The sequence below is a fragment of the Echiichthys vipera genome (assembly GCF_963691815.1).
Source record: "Echiichthys vipera genome assembly, chromosome: 12".
In the NCBI taxonomy this organism is placed as follows: domain Eukaryota; kingdom Metazoa; phylum Chordata; class Actinopteri; order Perciformes; family Trachinidae; genus Echiichthys; species Echiichthys vipera.
The window spans coordinates 1,096,240-1,116,172 of NC_139837.1; the positions used below are offsets into that span (position 1 = coordinate 1,096,240).

The window sequence follows — 19,933 nt, forward strand, 5'->3', positions numbered from 1 at the left end:
GAATGAATGTTAAAGCTGCAGTCGGAAAGTCTGGAGAATGGAGTTGAATGTTTCCAACTCTCACGCCCCTCCCCCTCTACCACCGAGCTCCTCCCTCCCTCCAATCGAGTGCTCGTCTGTGCACGTGCACCAGATTCCTGTGAACGCGCTTGTGTCTTCTCTCATCAATAAACAGCATGGAGTACACGCTACATGGAGCTAGGCTGGCTAACTCACTCATAGATAGAAACTGCTAACGTCATTTAGTGTATGCTAGCTTGAGGCGTGTGTATGTTATATTGTAACATGCATGAGCGGGGAGGGGGGGGGTCTGTGGCACGTGCACACTTTGGCAGTGAAACGTGCTGGGGCACGGTACGGATGGACAGTGGGAGTGCGCCCTTAGTGTCACGTTTTCTATTATGTGACCTACATGTGGTTCACAGGGTTTTAATACAGCGACAGGCTTCAGGTCACATACCTCTGATGCTCTTTGACAACAGCCAGGACGTCGTCAGAAAGATGGCGTGAGTCCTCTGAGAACCTGAAGAGCTCTTTGAGCTGCGTCTTGAGTAGTTCCACTTGGGACTCCTCTCCCGCCAGAGTATTCTTCACACCCTGCAAGACACAAACATGGAAAACCATCAAAGTAAGCAACAACAGCAGCAAACCACAGACACACCGTTGTCTGAACTGTTCAATTCCAGGTTCACATCATGTTAGTTAGACCGTAAATAATCAGAAAGTCCGTCTCATAGAGTTAATTCTGAGTTGGAGGTTTAGGGAACTCCTGACGTCTCAGTTGGCTGAAAGAACAAACCACCCAATATTTATAAAGTCCTTCAGACAATAGACATGAGACCGATGTAGCCTGTGAATGTTCTCATTAGTCCAGGTCCTCGTTACGCATCTGACCAGTCCCAGCCTGGTCCTGGTCCTGGTCCAGGCTGGTCCTGGTCGCAGCCTGATCCTAAGACCTTTCCCAGCCTGGTCCTAGGACAAGTCCCAGCCTGGTCCTAGTCCTGGTCCAGTCCCAGCCTGGTCCTGGTCCTGGTCCAGTCCCAGCCTGGTCCTGGTCCTGGTCCTGGTCCTGGTCCTGGTCAGATGTGTACATGAACTGATGAAGCCTCTTGGATGAGAGGTGAAACGTCTTCCTGACAAAGAACCAAGTCCAGGTGCTTTGGACTGAAGTTGCTTTGAGGAGACTGATATTGTGGTCAAACAGAAGTTCAACTGCTTCAAATGCAGTATGTAACAAAAGCATAACTGTTGTAGGCACTTTGAATGGTGCAACCACAAGGCTAACAGTGGGGGAACCACCTTGTTATAACGCCTGAAGGCTCCCAGGTCAAATTAAACTCAGCATGATGCCACATACGGTACGTAGTTCCTGTAGAAGCATCAGTAAGGGCCTTAATTTAGGTCGAGCATCAGCCTGTGTCTTCATGGACCGCCCGTCAGATCCTCCGGCTCAGCTCAGGTGAAATTTTTTGGGGTTACCTCTTGACTTGTTTGTCCCTTAACCCTCAGGATCTCGTGTTGGAAGAGGCCTCGCTTGTGCTCCTCAACAATCCTGCCGAACCAGGAGGTCGTGAAAGCGTGAAAGTGTGAAAGTCTGACAGAAAATGATAGGGAAGGAAGAAAGGAGCCAGTTGAGGGGGTTCAGGATCATCTGGTAAGGATGAACCCTGGGCGCCTCCCTAGGGAGGTGTTCCAGGCACGTCCAGCTGGGAGGAGGCCTCGGGGAAGACCCAGGACCAGGTGGAGAGATTAGATCTCCACACTGGCCTGGGAACGCCTCAGGATCCCCCAGTTAGAGCTGGTTAATGTGGCCCGGGAAAGGGAAGTTTGGGGTCCCCTGCTGGAGCTGCTGCCCCCGAGACCCGACCCCGGATAAGAGGCTGAAGATGAGATACGGAGCCCGAGACCCTCTCAATTATTATAACCATTAGTCTATTTTAAAGGGGGCAGTGCAATTACATAAAACACCTGATTACACGTGGTTAAAAACGCCAGAATTAGCCAGAAGGCTCGTTTTCATCTGGCGGTCCTTAACGTGACCCCAGCCTCCACTGTAGCGTCTGTTCTATGCGCCTCATAGTGTGGAAAATACGGTACCCGCAAAAGCAAATTCACAGCAGTAAAATATTCCAGCTACAATCAATTTAGAGAAACTGGAGTTTGTTTTTTTAAAACCCATTTCACCTCCTAAACTAAAGGGAGACCAGGCTTTGTCGCAGAGCGCTGGCAGTCTGTCTAGATTGCAGCAGATGACAGACGGATCCTTTAGCATTCCAGTCACGGCCCACAGAGGCAGCTCCACAGGTCCGCAGGTCCAATACCCTCCCTCTGTAAGAGTCTGTCTCCTGCTGATTCTACTCTTTATCCCCGATGCTGCAAACACGGATACAAAAACATGCCACAGCTCAATTCTACAGATGTGAAGCTTGTCACGCTTCTATGGCACGATCTCGCTTATCAATTTACAGCCAGCGGCGGTGACGTGCCAGATAATGAGATGGATGAAGCCGGGATATGTTGCCGTGTGCAGGACCCAAATAGAAATAACAACCTGTGTGTGACTCTCTGAGGTATCCACTACACTGATGGCAGCTCCACTGATAGGACAGCGAGATTCCCAGTGTGTGTGTGTGTGTGTGTGTGTGTGTGTGTGTGTGTGTGTGTGTGTGTGTGTGTGTGTGAGGGTGTGAAGTACGCTGTGATGCAGAGAAAGAATCCAGTCAAGAGTCATCATGTCAGGGCACGCAGATTGTATCGGCTCTCAGAGGGGCGAGAGGCGGAGGGGTGTGTGAGGAGCAAAGAAGGCATCGAAAATGACAGAATCAAGAAATACAAAATGAACGTGTGCAGCCGCAGAGAAGAAGGGATGATAACGAGAACGAGAGAAGAGATGGGGAGGGGAGGGAGGACGGATGAGTGTGAATATTTTTGGTATGCTGGAGACGAGTGGAGGTGGATTCAAACCTGCAGCTGGGTATGAAACCTGTCCACAGCGCTCACTGTCAAACATAGAATAGAGTTCTTTACTGTCATTCAACGGCGTGCACAGACTTTTCAAGGGCCGGGGTGAAAAGGAAAATAAGGGGCACATATAGCGAGTCCTCGCCACTGAAGAGGGCACTTTAGCACACGTGTTGGCTCCCCGGGGAAGACCCAGGACCAGGTGGAGAGATTAGATCTCAACACTGGCCTGGGAACGCCTCAGGATCCCCCAGTTAGAGCTGGTTAATGTGGCCCGGGAAAGGGAAGTTTGGGGTCCCCTGCTGGAGCTGCTGCCCCTGAGACCTGATCCAGGACCAGAGGCTGGAGCTGCTGCCCCTGAGAGCTGATCCAGGATCAGAGGCTGGAGCTGCTGCCCCTGAGACCTGATCCAGGACCAGAGGCTGGAGCTGCTGCCCCTGAGAGCTGATCCAGGATCAGAGGCTGGAGCTGCTGCCCCTGAGACCTGATCCAGGACCAGAGGCTGGAGCTGCTGCCCCTGAGAGCTGATCCAGGATCAGAGGCTGGAGCTGCTGCCCCTGAGACCTGATCCAGGATCAGAGGCTGAAGACGAGATGGGATGTTTTGTGCTGTGCACTTAGAGACACTTTAACGGCTCAGGCTGCAGGTAATCAACCCTGACACGAGGCGCACTCTCACTTGTCACGGACCATCGTCCTCCTGTAGTGATTAACTTTAGCCTGAACAAATAAAGTGCTGCACTGTCGCCACTAAACATGACAGGAGTAACAATGCACGCTTGCCAAGGACGAGGGAAAAGCCCAGGTTCATTAGAAACTCACCAAAAAGAGTGAGTAAAGGTTTCTAAACCAAAACTGCAAAACCAGACACGGTCCAGCAGGAATGAGATCTGGAATCGGGCGTTAGCATGAAGCTACATGCAGCAGTGCAAATAATGTAAACAGTTGTTTAACATGGGGCTCAATGAGAAACGGCTCTGTTATGAAACCTGCCCCTAGTGGACACTCAGAGAACTGACGCTGACGGAGCTTCCTGATTGGATCAAACAGGAAGTCGCTTCTTTATAGTCAGGTCTTTATGTGAACATCCGCGTTGTAACATTACTAACATGACAGAAAATAAGCAAACGCATAATGTCCCCTTTAAAGAAAGTTTTGGATAGAAAGGTGGAATTCTCTGGTACAGTAGGTGGAGCTCCACCAACATCTCGCCTCACAGCGAGAAGGTTCCAGGTTTGAGTCCCGGCTGGGGCCCTTCTGTGTGGAGTTTGCATGTTCTCCCCGTGTCTGCGTGGGTTTTCTCCGGGTTCTCCGGTTTCCTCCCACAGTCCAAAGACGTGCAGGTGTTCGGTTCATTGATGACTCTAAATCACCCGTAGGTGTGAATGGTTGTCTGTCTCTGTTCGTCTCTATGTGTCCTGTGATAGACTGGCGTCCTGTCCAGGGTGGACCCCGCCTCACGCCCGATGTCAGCTGGGATCGGCTCCAGCACCCCGAGACCCCGGCAGGGACAAGAGGCTGAAGATGAATGGATGGACCTTTGTCCGAATCACAAGCGTAGGGAAAATGGCCGACTTTCATTTCCTCCCCGCCATATTGAAAACAGTAATAGTTAGTTTTTTCCTGGGTATCGAGATCTACTTGCATCGTTTAGTATCGTGACAGCCTCTCTGCAGAGCACGTCACCCGACAGACACTACGCCGCACACTTCTGAGACGTGAAAAGCACAAAACTGAGCTGTTTTACGATATTTCCCCCTGTACTTTAGAGCAGCGCTGATGTGCTTAGGAAACCTACCGTGTATTTCCTCCACTGGCCCACCATCTGATCCTCGGTCTGGTCAGCGCGCCCTCTGGCCTCCAGGCCGTCCTCCAGCTCCCCGTCCAGCCCCTGCAGCAGCACCCTGAGGTGCCCGATGTCGTCTCCTAGCCGCTGGCATCGGGCCACGTACTGACTGTGAGAGTCCAGGCTGGAGCGCAGCCCCTCTTCGTTCTCACACAGGCCCTGCCTCAGCCTGTGCCAGCCCAGCCTCAGCTCCTCCGCCTCCTCCACCACCACCTCGGCCCCAGAGGGAGAGGTGTTGCCCCTCACGGCCTCCGCCACCCCCTCGATGTGCTGCAGGGTCTTCTCCTCGCCGGCCACAGTATCATCCAGAGTCTGACACAGAGCAGGAGAAGAAACATTAAAATGTGGTAAAAAAATTCTCTATAACAAACAAACAAGGCCAGGGAAGAACTGTGCACATGGTAACTTCACTATTATTATGTATGTACCACAACGTTTACGTCTTTTACTGGAACAAAGCACCAATGGACTCCTTCCTTTGTTAATCCACTGTAATGGACTTTACTATGAGAGGAGCTGGTACAGGGGCCAGGAGGTAAGAGTTTAGGCGCCCTCCCACTGTGCCTCCGTCCCGTGCCCCGTGCTTTAGGGTCCTTGTCCCCCCCTCCAGGCCCGTTTGTACTCACACTACCTGGGCCTCGGCGAATGCTTCTTGCTGCCTATACGTCATCACGCCGTAACACGTCACACGCATTGATGACGTCATGGCGATGCGTGGCTTTGTTTTCAGATCTTTCCGTAGACCTCGGAGTTTTTGTGCGTCTTGTCGACTGTTTTTGAATCTTTTCATCGACCAAATCTGCAGTAAACACTCCACCTCCGCATCACACCAACGTGAACCTTTCACCGCCATTGTTTGAAATGTCCGCGCATGGTCCCTCCTTCTTTTTTCTACGTCCCAACAGGCGCACAGGAAATGACCTCAGAACCACCGTAGGCCTCGTGCTCGTACACGTGCGCACGCTCGTGCTCGTACACGTGCAAACGTGCTTTACTAAAGCCCACCTCTCCCAAACGGGCCGTGGACGGCAAGCGTGCCGCTCCTAGACGCGGTATCGGTTGCACTCACACTGGTCAAAGGAACCAGACTTTAGCCGTGGAACGTGCTGGGGCACGGGACGGAGGCACAGTGGGAGTGCAACCTTAGGTCACAAGGTCAAAAGTGGGTCAACAGAAACACTGCTGCAGACCACACTAGAGTAACCATCCATTCATGTTCTGTTTACATCTGCAGAGACACAGTTCAGCGTGAGGATGAGTACACGTTACACAGCTGCACATTAAATATTCTCCCTTTTAACAAGTTTTGAAAGAGCGCACAGCGGCGTCTTAATTCCGCTTCACGAGTCTCACTTGTAAGGCTTTGAGCTTGTTCTCGGCGGTGTCCTCCTCCCTCTCCATCAGATCCGTGAGCTCCTTGTTCTTCGTCAGGAGCCAGGACTGGAACCTCTGAACGCAGCCTCGGTACGTCTGGTGCTCCTCAGCCATCTTCTGAAGCAGCGTCAGGCGCTCCTAGCACAGCGGGAGGATTTGTTTTTATCAGTGCACGGTTTAAAATGAATAAAATAACTTTCAGCACGCATCACAGACTTCACATTTGGGTATCTGAGCGAGGAGCGAGGGTTTGTATTCTCCTGTGAGACTCAGCTCCGTCTGTTAGTTCAACTACGAGCCTCTGGAGAGCTCACTGAGGCGTAAACACAGAGACGACCCAGAAGAGTTCACAGGCACGAGGCACAAGTGTTATTCATTTAAATCACAACTCTACCGTTAAAATGACAGATTCACCGGCAGACTGGTGTGTTCATGTGAATGCATAATGCGGGTAAAGACTGACGTGGGTGTGTGGTAAAAATCTGACGCTTGAAAGAGCTGGAAATCACGCCCGTGGTGTGCTATAAACAATAAACACAACAAAATATGCAAAATATACTATAACATTAATAATATATACAAAACAAAACAAAAAAAACAGTAGAGAGAAGAGTTCTCTGTCAGGCAGAGGTGAGAGAGTTAGTATATACATATATTATATATATTATTATTATTATATAAAGTGATGGAAAGATTTCCTGTATCTGTTGCTACGACAGCGAAGCTGAAGCAGCCTTCTGGAGAAGGTGCTCCGCTGTCTGACCAGTGTGAGCTGGAGAGGGTGGAGAGGATGGAGAGGACGATCCATGGTGGAGGACAGTTGTTTCAGCGTCCTCCTCTCCACCACAGGGTCCTCCTCTCCACCACAGGGTCCTCCTCTCCACCACAGGGTCCTCCTCTCCACCACAGGGTCCTCCTCTCCACCACAGGGTCCTCCTCTCCACCACAGGGCCCTCCTCTCCACCACAGGGTCCTCCTCTCCACCACAGGGTCCTCCTCTCCACCACAGGGTCCTCCTCTCCACCACAGGGTCCCCCTCTCCACCACAGGGTCCTCCTCTCCACCACAGGGTCCTCCTCTCCACCACAGGGTCCTCCTCTCCACCACAGGGTCCTCCTCTCCACCACAGGGTCCTCCTCTCCACCACAGGGTCCTCCTCTCCACCACAGGGTCCCCCTCTCCACCACAGGGTCCTCCTCTCCACCACAGGGTCCTCCAGAGCGTCCTGTCTGCAGCCAATCACAGAGCCAGCCTTCCTGATCAGTGTGTTGAGTCTGTTGGTGTCGCTGGCTCGATGCTGCTTCCCCAACAAACCACAGCAGAGAAAAGCACACTGGCCACCACAGACTGATCAGAGATCTCCAACACCTCCCTGCACACGTTGAAGGATCTCAGCTTCCTCAGGAAGTAAAGTCTGCTCACCCCCTTCTTGTGAAATCACGCCCGTCTCAGCTTCAGTCAACAGTAAGCGCTTTGAAACTGTCTCACTTAGCAGCGTCTGTATTTGCGTATGGCTGTACACAACATTATCAGCGTGCTTTTCATTAACCTGGACTGTGTGCACAGCAGCGCGGCGAGAGAGTGGCTCCCAGGACGAGAAAAGTACACATCAAAGTTTGAATAATTGCTTGTTTTATGGAAATGAAGGGAACACTGATTCGTGGCCACTGTGTGCTCAATTTGAGTCAACATGTCACTCACACACGCACATGTACACGCACACACACACACACACACACACACACACTTCCTGGTTGGTCCAATCATGAAGCTCTTAAAACGTCAAAGCAGTGAAAGAACTCTAGTTTACCATGTGTGATATTCATCAGCAGTATTTAACTATCTAGGCTTTGCACGAACACGCTCTCAGGCTGCTGATGTGGAGGCAATGAAACGGTAAAGATGCATTTTTGTACCGCGGTAAAATAGAAACCTGTTTATAAGACGAAAACGAAACAAATGTTGTTTTTGATTTGTCTTTATTTGGTGTTTTGGTATCTAAGCGCGTAGAGCGACAGTCGTCCCCAGCAGGAGAGAACTGCTAAAGTGCCCTCTAGGAGCATAAACGTGTGTTAAAGTGTCCTCTAGGAGCATAAACGTGTGCTAAAGTGTCCTCTAGGAGCTTAAACATGTGCTAAAGTGTCCTCTAGGAGCATAAACGTGTGTTAAAGTGCCCTCTAGGAGCCTAAACGTGTGCTAAAGTGTCCTCTAGGAGCCAAAACTTGTGCAAAAGTGCCCTCTAGGAGTATAAACGTGCTAAAGTGTCCTCTAGGAGTATAAACATGTGCTAAAGTGTCCTCTAGGAGCATAAACGTGTGTTAAAGTGTCCTCTAGGAGCTTAAACATGTGCTAAAGTGTCCTCTAGGAGCATAAACGTGTGTTAAAGTGTCCTCTAGGAGCATAAACGTGTGTTAAAGTGTCCTCTAGGAGCTTAAACATGTGCTAAAGTGTCCTCTAGGACCATAAACGTGTGTTAAAGTGTCCTCTAGGAGCATAAACGTGTGTTAAAGTGTCCTCTAGGAGCCAAAACGTGTGTTAAAGTGTCCTCTAGGAGCCTAAACGTGTGTTAAAGTGTCCTCTAGGAGCATAAACGTGTGTTAAAGTGTCCTCTAGGAGCTTAAACATGTGCTAAAGTGTCCTCTAGGACCATAAACGTGTGTTAAAGTGTCCTCTAGGAGCATAAACGTGTGTTAAAGTGTCCTCTAGGAGCCAAAACGTGTGTTAAAGTGTCCTCTAGGAGCCTAAACGTGTGCTAAAGTGTCCTCTAGGAGCCAAAACGTGTGCTAAAGTGTCCTCTAGGAGCATAAACATGTGCAGCATTCTAGTCTGTGTGTTTAGCTCATATCTCCATGACAACACTGAGGGGGGGGGGCTAGTTTTTATTTGATTGGAGGTTAAAGTTATAAATAATTAGGGGCGTGGCCTCTTGAGTGACAGCTAGCCTCTGGCCCTCACTTCTCCTCTGAGGTAAACGTCAAACCAAACGCCAGACGGACGTACGCCCCTCCCCCCAACGTCACATACATGCCCTTTTTTGGTCAGAGGAAATGAGGCGAATGTGTTTCTCTCTGACGTACTCCTGCGTGCAGCCTGTTGACTGTTGGTAAACTTTGTCTAGACTGTGGAACTGAAATGCTCTTTGGGATCAATAAAGTTGTATGAACTTGAACTTTATGTGTGTGCGTGTGTGTGCGACTGTGTGTGTGTGTGTGCAGTGACAGTATCCATTTCAAGCCACTGCAGCTGTGAGTGTTTCTCCAGCTCTGTGCTTCCTGCTGCAGAGAAGCTGTTCCTCACTCAAACAAAGGACTCGTGTGTTCGACTCCAGAGGATTAACGAGTTTCCACCGCATCGTTTTCTTTACTGGAGTTTCTTTCCTTTACTTTACTCATGCACTTCTCCTCTCTCCTCGTGTGTGTGAGTGTGTGTGTGTGTGTGTGTGTGTGTTTGTGTGTGTGTGTGTGTCAAATATTGAATTATTCGTACTATTCTACAGCTGTACCATACGTTGTGTGCATAAGCAGAGCTGTCAGGGTGACATGAAGAGAACACACCACAGCACACGACTCATAACTACTCTAGTTCAAGTTGCATGGCTCAATATATAAAAGAGGTCTGAAAAGTGGGTACACATGACAACATTGAGCTTGCCAACACTTACTATGCACTTACTCCCAGGGCCCCAGTTGTCTAAGGGCCCCAAATGTACCAGGCTCATTAAATGTCAATTAATTGCACATAATTTGATGAATTGCAATGTTTCAATGTTCTGAAACACAGAAGTGACCCTGTCTTGCAGAGCGGCTCTATGTCATGATCTAGTTCTAAGACCTTTATTATCCAGTGTTAGTCTCACATGGTGCTGCCTTCTCATTAATGTGTGTTTAAAAGTAGTATTTTAGCAGGTGCTGCTGTTGAAAACCAATTGTTGGCAGCGAAAACATGTGCTAAAGTGTCCTCTAGGAGCATAAACGTGTGCTAAAGTGTCCTCTAGGAGCATAAACGTGTGCTAAAGTGTCCTCTAGGAGCATAAACGTGTGCTAAAGTGTCCTCTAGGAGCATAAACGTGTGCTAAAGTGTCCTCTAGGAGCATAAACGTGTGCTAAAGTGTCCTCTAGGAGCATAAACGTGTGTCAAAGTGTCCTTTAGGAACTGAAACATGTGCTAAAGTGTCCTCTAGGAGCATAAACGTGTGTTAAAGTGTCCTCTAGGAGCAAAAACGTGTGCTAAAGTGTCCTCTAGGAGCCAAAACATGTGCTAAAGTGCCCTCTAGGAGCCAAAACGTGTGTTAAAGTGTCCTCTAGGAGCAAAAACGTGTGCTAAAGTGTCCTCTAGGAGCATAAACATGTGCTAAAGTGTCCTCTAGGAGCCAAAACGTGTGTTAAAGTGTCCTCTAGGAGCATATACGTGTGCTAAAGTGTCCTCTAGGAGCCAAAACATGTGCTAAAGTGCCCTCTAGGAGCCAAAACGTGTGTTAAAGTGTCCTCTAGGAGCATAAACGTGTGCTAAAGTGTCCTCTAGGAGCATAAACGTGTGCTAAAGTGTCCTCTAGGAGCAAAAACATGTGCTAAAGTGCCCTCTAGGAGCATAAACGTGTGTTAAAGTGTCCTCTAGGAGCATAAACGTGTGCTAAAGTGTCCTCTAGGAGCATAAACGTGTGTTAAAGTGTCCTCTAGGAGCCAAAACGTGTGTTAAAGTGTCCTCTAGGAGCAAAAACGTGTGCTAAAGTGTCCTCTAGGAGCATAAACATGTGCTAAAGTGTCCTCTAGGAGCATAAACGTGTGCTAAAGTGTCCTCTAGGAGCAAAAACGTGTGCTAAAGTGCCCTCTAGGAGCCAAAACGTGTGTTAAAGTGTCCTCTAGGAGCATAAACGTGTGCTAAAGTGTCCTCTAGGAGTCTAAACGTGTGTTAAAGTGTCCTCTAGGAGCATAAACGTGTGCTAAAGTGTCCTCTAGGAGCATAAACGTGTGCTAAAGTGTCCTCTAGGAGCATAAACGTGTGTTAAAGTGTCCTCTAGGAGCAAAAACGTGTGCTAAAGTGTCCTCTAGGAGCATAAACATGTGCTAAAGTGTCCTCTAGGAGCATAAACGTGTGCTAAAGTGTCCTCTAGGAGCAAAAACGTGTGCTAAAGTGCCCTCTAGGAGCCAAAACGTGTGTTAAAGTGTCCTCTAGGAGCATAAACGTGTGCTAAAGTGTCCTCTAGGAGTCTAAACGTGTGTTAAAGTGTCCTCTAGGAGCATAAACGTGTGCTAAAGTGTCCTCTAGGAGCATAAACGTGTGCTACAGTGTCCTCTAGGAGCATAAACGTGTGTTAAAGTGTCCTCTAGGAGCATAAACGTGTGCTAAAGTGTCCTCTAGGAGCATAAACGTGTGTTAAAGTATCCTCTAGGAGCATAAACGTGTGCTAAAGTGTCCTCTAGGAGTCAAAACATGTCAAGCAAAAATGTTTGATAAAGTGCCCATTATGTGCCCCTTTGTTCCGTTTTCGCCCCTGCCCTTCAAAAAGTCTGTGCACGCTGCTGGCAGTGGCATACGCACAGCCTGTGAGTAGACATGCTCCAGGCTGTATCTCCTCACCTCAGCTCTGTCTCTGACGTCGTTGTAGGCCTCCTGCAGCCTCTCCTGGGCCTGGGGATCCACGCTGGGGTCTTGGGTTCTGTTGTGCAGCGCGGCGGCCTCGTCCAGCAGCCTCTCCAGCAGCGCCGCCTGCCCGTGGATGTCGCTCACCACCACCCTCTGCTGGTCCACCTGCCAAAGCTTCTCCCTCAGCCCCAGCTGCAGCTCCACCCCGACATCCAGACTGCGCTGCTGCCTCGTCAGCCACAGCTCAAACTCCTCGTAGGCCTTCAGGTACTCGCCCCAGTGCAGCCACACCCACTCTATGCGACTGAAACACAAGAAGAAGAGTCACACTGAGCAGTTTGGGGTCTTGTTAACGACAGACTGCATGTTTATTCGTTTTAGCGCTCGCATGAATGTTTTTGAAATAAATAGAGGACACTTTAACACACGTTTATGCTCCTAGAGGACACTTTAGCACACGTTTATGCTCCTAGAGGACACTTTAGCACACGTTTGTGCTCCTTGAGGGCACTTTAGCACACGTTGATGCTCCTAGAGGACACTTTAACACACGTTTATGCTGCTAGAGGGCACTTTAGCACACGTTGATGCTCCTAGAGGACACTTTAGCACACGTTTATGCTGCTAGAGGACACTTTAACACACGTTTATGCTGCTAGAGGACACTTTAGCACACGTTTCGGCTCCTAGAGGACACTTTAACACACATTTATGATCCTAGAGGACACTTTAGCACACGTTTATGCTCCTAGAGGGCACTTTAGCACACATTTTTGCTAACTGTGACTAGCCAGAGCTGATCTCAGGACAAACTAACCAACACCCGAGTGTCCACTCTACAAACCAGCACACACACTGAGGTCTGCGGTCTGCGGTCTGCGGTCTGCGGTCTGCGGTCTGACGTCAGTACCTGTGACAGTGGACGATGTAGGTGCAGGTCTCCTCCCACAGGCTTTTCAGCTCTTTGAGCCTGGAGTGGGTTTGGTTCCTCATCTCTTCATCTCCGCTCTGCAAAAGGTTCTCAGCTGCCACCAGCGCCATGTCCATCTTCACACGACCTTCATGCTCCGACTGATGGATTTTCTACATTCAGAAGAGACGGGGAACAGAACTGTAGTCAGCGTTTAAGGCAAGTACGGCGAGCTGTTTATTAAACAATAGTGATGAAGTAAAAGTCCTTCTTCCTGCTCCATTTACGAACTAAATGGGTTCATTCAGACCTGAACATTTAGGGCGCCCTCCCACTGTGCCTCCGTCCCGTGCCCCAGCACGTTTCACGGCTAAAGTCTGGTTCCTTTGACCAGTGTGAGTGCAACCGTACCACGTCTAGGAGCGGCACGCTTGCTGTCCACGGCCCGTTTGCCCGGGACGGAGGCACAGTGGGAGGGCGCCCTGAGTCTTTTACTGTTTTATTTCAGAACAAGATTAGAAACTTTCAGGGCTTTCTTCCTTATCTCAGGACGTATTGAGAATACAAAATCAGTTGCAATTTGTTCACCTTCGCCCGTATTCTGGCGTAAAATGACTGCACTCGAATCTGAAGTAGGTTTTAATATAAACCTGCTCCTGAATAAAGGCTCCCCAGACTCCTGTACCCGGCTCAAACAGCAGGAACTGCCCCCACTCTGCGCTCTGATGAAAATGAAGGGGTCACACAGTGGGTGAAGTATCTCACCTCTGTCTCCTTGAGTCGCACCTCCAGGGCGTCACGGGGCCCCTGGGTGTTGTCGTTGGCCTTCAGCCTCTCCTGGATGACCCGCATCCAGGAGAGGGCCGCCTCCAGGCTCTCCGTGAACTCCTGCTGCTCCTGCTGCGTCATGACCGGCTCTGAAAAGAAGAACAGAAGCCAAACTCAACATCAGCACTTCATCAAAGACGAGGTCGTTTACAAAGGGCGCCCTCCCACTGTGCCTCCGTCCCGTGCCCCGTGCTTTAGGGTCCTTGTCCCCCCCTCCAGGCCCGTTTGTACTCACACTACCTGGGCCTCGGAGAATGCTTCTTGCTGCCTATACGTCATCACGCCGTAACACGTCACACGCATTGATGACGTCATGGCGATGCGTGGCTTTGTTTCCAGATCTTTCCGTAGACCTCGGAGTTTTTGTGCGTCTTGTCGACTGTTTTTGAATCTTTTCATCGACCAAATCTGCAGTAAACACTCCATCTCCGCATCACACCAACGTGAACCTTTCACCGCCATTGTTTTAACCCTCCTGTTGTCCTCGGGTCAAAATGACGCCACTGTGTTAAAAACCAAAAAAAAATCCCCTAAACGATATTTTTTTAACTTGAAATTTTATGACTTTTCCTCGTTTGGCACCAACAGAAGAAGAAGTGAAATGTTGCTTTTAGTCACATTTCCATGTGAGCTACAAACAAAGGTCCAAAGGTCGTCCTGGGGTCAAAATGACCCGTGAGGCACAAAGAGTTGAACTCAAGGTCACAGAGTTATTTACAAACCACAGAATGTTACAATGTTTGAGTTTTAATCAGAAGCAGACGTAAACAAGACAGATCATGGGGTCTTCTCACGGACGGCTGTGCCTTTGATCTCAGATCAATGAGCAGCAGACGTGAACGAGACAATAGCAGACGTAAACAACACACAGGTGTTAACGCAGACTGCAGAGATTATAAAGGTGCTGCAGACGACAGGGCCCCGAACTCTGTCTGTGCTGAAGCCGTGAGTGTGCGTTACAACGCTGAAGAGGCTCTAGAGCGAGACGACTGTGATTCAGAAGAGGAAGTGGAGGATGTATCAGAAGAAGAAGATGGGGAGGAACACAACCCAGAGCTGAGGAATCATCTTCAGAAGAAGAAGAAAACCCTGGAGCTGAAAGAGAGACTTGGCAGGATAACATGGTCCTCAGCAGCGTGTGACCAACACGACAGGCACGCAGAACAGAACGTCATAAACATGACCCCAGGACCCACAAGGTACGCCGTTTCTCATGCCCATGACATTGTCTCTACACTCTACCATTCTACAACAGGTCGGTTAGCTCAGATGGTTGGAGCTCAGTCCATAGGTGACTTCGCTGGGAACTGGAGGGTCGCTGGTCCAAGTCCCTGTATGGAGCGTGGACTGGTAACATCTCTCCTTAATTGCATGTATAGGTCCTGTCTGTGCATGGGCCTGTGTGTGTGAAAAAATTCAATTTCCCCGTGTGGGATAAATGAAGTAATTCTTCTTCTACCTGTTTATCACACCAGCAATAGAAAAAAAGCAAGCCAGCAAAATATGAGATGAAGTCATGGGTGGCTTGCGATGCCAAATCAAGCTGTGCTTGGAAAATGCAAGTCTATACCGGGAAGCCGACCAGTGGACGCCCAGAGAAGAGCCAGGGGATGTGAGTGGTGCTTGATGTGACAGAGAGACTGAGGGTCACACTCTGACATGTGACAATTTCTTCACATCTTATGAACTCGGACAGCAGCTCCTGAAGAGGAAGATCACCACGGTTGGTACAGTTTGAAAGAACAAGCCTGAGCTAGACTTTAGCCGTGAAACGTGCTGGGGCACGGTACGGAGGAACAGTGGGAGTGCGCCCTGAATGTTGCCGAGTAATATGTTGAATTTCCTGTGATGCAGTAAACACTCCACCTCCGCATCACACCAACGTGAACCTTTCACCGCCATTGTTTGAAATGTCCGCGCATGGTCCCTCCTTCTTTTTTCTACGTCCCAACAGGCGCACAGGAAATGACCTCAGAACCGCCGTAGGCCTCGTGCTCGTACACGTGCGCACGCTCGTGCTCGTGCTCGTGCAAACGTGCTTTACTAAAGCCCACCTCTCCCAAACGGGCCGTGGACGGCAAGCGTGCCGCTCCTAGACGTGGTACGGTTGCACTCACACTGGTCAAAGGAACCAGACTTTAGCCGTGGAACGTGCTGGGGCACGGGACGGAGGAACAGTGGGAGTGCGTCCTCGGGTTGATTTAAGGCGGCCCGTATGATTTACAACGCCACCTTATGTTCAAGGTGTGTTCAGATGCCCGTGCACAGGTCATTTCCTGCTCTGCGTTCTTCTTCTCCACAGGATAAAAGTGTTTCCTCTACTTCTCCGTGTTGTTGTGGCGTCTGTTCGACCACACGTCACATCCTGCTGAGAGCTCCGTCCAATCAGCAGCCGGCTTCTCTCAGAGGAGAAACACGGCCCTGCTCTCCCACAGGGAAACACACGCACGCTCCAGAGGCTCACGTGCACATTAGGGGCGTTTGGGCGAGATCGACCCGCCTCATTCTGGGGATTCGACCCAAATGGAAACACGCCTTAAGGTGAAATGTGACACAGCATGAAGAAGAATGGGACTTTTTTTGGTATTTGTAGAAATTCAAACTATAAACACCTCACAAAAGACTCTTCTGTGACACACACACACACACACGCACACGCGCGCACACGCGCGCACACACACACACACACACACACACTCCCTGCCATGGCTGGTAATATACCGTATATCCTGTTCATGTGCATCTTCAGGACGCTAATGGCACAATTCCAGGAATACTCTCAGCTGCACCGCGGCCAGCGAGGCATTGAGCAGAAGCTCCGCGTGCCCTCAGGAGAAACTGTGAGAGGACAAAGCGTCAGAGGCTCGGAGGCGTCTGCGGCACTCAAACGTACGTGAGGGAGGAGTCCTGGCACCGCAGGAGCACAGAGACACACCACATTGTTTCTTAGAGGGGAAAATAAAACGCAGGCGGCGAGGGCATTTTCCCCCATGACTCATTTCTCCCGCCACAACATTCCTTCGACCCGACTTCTGCTTGTTTTGCTTCAGACTCTTGAAACGCGCTCGAATGAGAAACTGAAACACTCTTTAGACTTTTCCACACTCACACTTCTGGAGAACTTGACTGCAGCATTTTAAACGAGTTTTGTCGTTACTAATATTATATATATTAGGCAAACACTGTCCATCTGCACCGTGCTTTAGAGTTAAGTTTTACTCATTTTGCATCTGTTTTTAGTCATTTTGCTTAAGTTTTTATTCATTTTGCTTAAATTTCTTGTCATTTTGCTTAAATTTTAGACATTTTGCATCTTTTTTGTCATTTTGCATCCGTTTTAAGTCATTTTGCATTTATTTTTAGTCATTTTGCTTAAGTTTTGGTCATTTTGCATCCGTTTTAAGTCATTTTGCATTTATTTTTAGTCATTTTGCTTAAGTTTTGGTCATTTTGCATCTATTTTTAGTCATTTTGCTCAAGTTATAGTCATTTTGATTCAGTTTCTTGTCATTTTGCATCTGTTTTTAGTCATTTTGCATTTTTTTTAGTCATTTTGGTTCAGTGATGATCTTGCAGATTTGGCCCACGGGCCTGAGTTTGACACCCCTTGCTTATGGCTTCTGTATGCACCTTTATCCAGGGAGAGGAAGCCCCATGTCCCGATGCAGCATTACAGCCGCCCCCTGTTACAACCGACCCCGGTCCCCCCCAAAGTGTGGCTGCAGTGTCAGACACCGGGAAGCTCCTGCTGCAGCCTCACTTTGACAGCTCTTACCGGTCAAACCAGCTGCACCAACATTTCAAGTGCGCTCGTATTATAGCATGTACGGTAAACACACGGGACTTCCGGTTTCCAAAATAAAACGAAGTAAAAACAGATGTGCCAATGAACTAAAACGCTATAATCTGATGCTTTCATGCTAATTTCTTACAATGGATGACATTTAGCACCTTAACACTACGTTAACTGCTCACTCACTCAGTATCAAACACATTTACTATATAGTTTTTAAGGTGCATTGATAAAAGGCGTTATGTGCAATATTTACTCTACTGTAAAATCATTTTAATCCATAATTTCTGACAAAGAATGATACAGTTTATCTAAGGACCATCCTGACTAATCACTCACTCAGTATCAAACATATTTACTTTATAGTTTTGGAGAAATTCAGCCTCAAAATTCCTTTTTTTGCAATAATGTGCAATATTTACTCTACTGTAAAATTCCTTACATCCATCATTTCTGACAAAGAATGACACAGTTTATCTCAGGACCATCTTGACTATTCATTTACTCAGTTTTAAATATATTTTTTGTATAGTTTTAGAGAAATTTAGCCTCAAACTTCCTTTTTTGCAATAAAAAGGGCGTTGTGTGCAATATTTACTCTACTGTAAAATCCCTTTCATTCATAATTTTATAGTATATTAATATTAGAATTATATAGTTTATCTCAGGACCATCCTGACTATTCATTTACTCAGTATCAAACATATTTACTGTATAGTTTTGGAGAAATTCAGCCTTAAAGATCTTTTTTTGCAATAAAAAAGGCGTTTTGTGCAATATTTACCCTACTGTAAAATCCCTTTCATTCATAATTTCTGACAAAGAGTGACACAGTTGACCTAAGGACCATCCTGACTATTCATTTACTCAGTATCAAACATATTTTTTGTATAGTTTTAGAGAAATTTAGCCTCAAAGTTCCTTATTTTGCAATAATGTGCAATATTTACTCTACTGTAAAATCCCTTTCATCCATAATTTCTGACAAAGAATGACTCAGTTTATCTCAAGACCATCCTGACTATTCATTTACTCAGTTTTAAATATATTTTTTGTATAGTTTTAGAGAAATTTAGCCTCAAAGTTCCTTTTTTTGCAATAAAAAGGGCGTTGTGTGCAATATTTACTGTACTGTAAAATCTCTTTTATCAATAATGTCTGACAAAGAATGACACAGTTTACCTATGGACCATCCTGACTATTCACTCACTCAGTATCAAACATATTTACTGTATAGTTTTGGAGAAATTTAGCCTTAAAGATCTTTTTTTGCAATAAAAAAGGCGTTTTGTGCAATATTTACCCTACTGTAAAATCCCTTTCATTCATACTGTCTGACAAAGAGTGACACAGTTGACTTAAGGACCATCCTGACTATTCATTTACTCAGTTTTAAAGATATTTACTTTATAGTTTTGGAGAAATTCAGCCTCAAAGTTCCTTATTTTTCGTTCTGCGCAATAGAAAGTTTGCTTGCGCCGTGCATTTCCCATATATTCTGTAATACGGGCGCACTTAAAATGTGGTTCGACCGTTGGGTACCGTTTAAGCGTATTTAGGCTTTGTTTTTAACAGAAGAAGAACTTCAGTGCTACTTCCGGGTTAGGCTATGCTAACCTAAAGGTGGTGTGAACGGTATGACCCGCTTTATTCACGGTAAATACCCCCGGTCCCTTAACTTAACACACAAACTCCGCCGCTCGTGAGAGTACGGTAACGTAGAACTAACGTTTGCGTAAGTTCGCGCGTAAGTAGCTTTAAGCTAGCTTAGCAACGGCGCTGGTTTAGCGGTTAAAGTGTAGCTTAGCAACAGTAGAAACACTTACGGTTCCGTGTTGACAGGTGTGAACGGTGAGCTGCCGTGTTCTGTGGACGGGGAAGTTACGGCAGGACGGAAGTGGAGCGACAGCCCTCGTGCTGCGTTCAAGGACTTCCTGTAAACTACAGACTCGACGTGACGTCACGACAGAAATGCGACCTTCTGTTTATTATGAAGCAAAACTTACACAGAAACCGATCAAATGTGTTTTAAATGTAATACATTAGATTTAAAAAGAGTTTTAATGTGATGAAGTTTGAAAATGGAGAAGGGGTAGGATTGAAAACGTGTGTTAAAGTGTCCTCTAGGAGCATAAACGTGTGTTAAAGTGTCCTCTAGGAGCCAAAACGTGTGTTAAAGTGTCCTCTAGGAGCATAAACGTGTGCTAAAGTGTCCTCTAGGAGCCAAAACGTGTGTTAAAGTGTCCTCTAGGAGCATAAACGTGTGTTAAAGTGTCCTCTAGTAGCCAAAACGTGTGTCCTCTAGGAGCCAAAACGTGTGTTAAAGTGTCCTCTAGGAGCCTAAACGTGTACTAAAGTGTCCTCTAGGAGCCAAAACATGTGTTAAAGTGTCCTCTAGTAGCCAAAACGTGTGTTAAAGTGTCCTCTAGGAGCATAAACGTGTGCTAAAGTGTCCTCTAGGAGCCTAAACGTGTACTAAAGTGTCCTCTAGGAGCCAAAACGTGTGTTAAAGTGTCCTCTAGTAGCCAAAACGTGTGTTAAAGTGTCCTCTAGGAGCATAAACGTGTGCTAAAGTGTACAAACGGGCCTGGAGGGGGGGACAAGGACCCTAAAGCACGGGGCACGGGACGGACGCACAG

General features: G+C 47.9%; 1 protein-coding gene across 2 annotated transcripts in view; it reads right to left on the reverse strand.

Moving 5' to 3' along the window:
- syne3 (spectrin repeat containing, nuclear envelope family member 3) overlaps positions 1–19,217 on the reverse strand; it is a 42,487-nt gene extending 23,270 nt beyond the window's left edge. Inside the window, exons 1-8 of one of the 2 annotated variants that reach the window (XM_083924893.1) lie at positions 19,121–19,198; positions 16,223–16,339; positions 13,439–13,590; positions 12,674–12,846; positions 11,758–12,067; positions 6,160–6,318; positions 4,759–5,118; positions 461–597 (exon numbers count right to left, since the gene is read on the reverse strand). In XM_083924893.1, coding sequence (XP_083781019.1) covers positions 461–597; positions 4,759–5,118; positions 6,160–6,318; positions 11,758–12,067; positions 12,674–12,846; positions 13,439–13,590; positions 16,223–16,244 — 1,313 coding nt within the window. In that variant the 5' untranslated portion in view covers positions 16,245–16,339; positions 19,121–19,198. Of the gene's footprint in view, positions 1–460; positions 598–4,758; positions 5,119–6,159; positions 6,319–11,757; positions 12,068–12,673; positions 12,847–13,438; positions 13,591–16,222; positions 16,340–19,120 lie in introns of both variants that reach the window. The other variant, XM_083924894.1, reaches the window with a different exon arrangement.
- Positions 19,218–19,933: the final 716 nt, after the last annotated feature.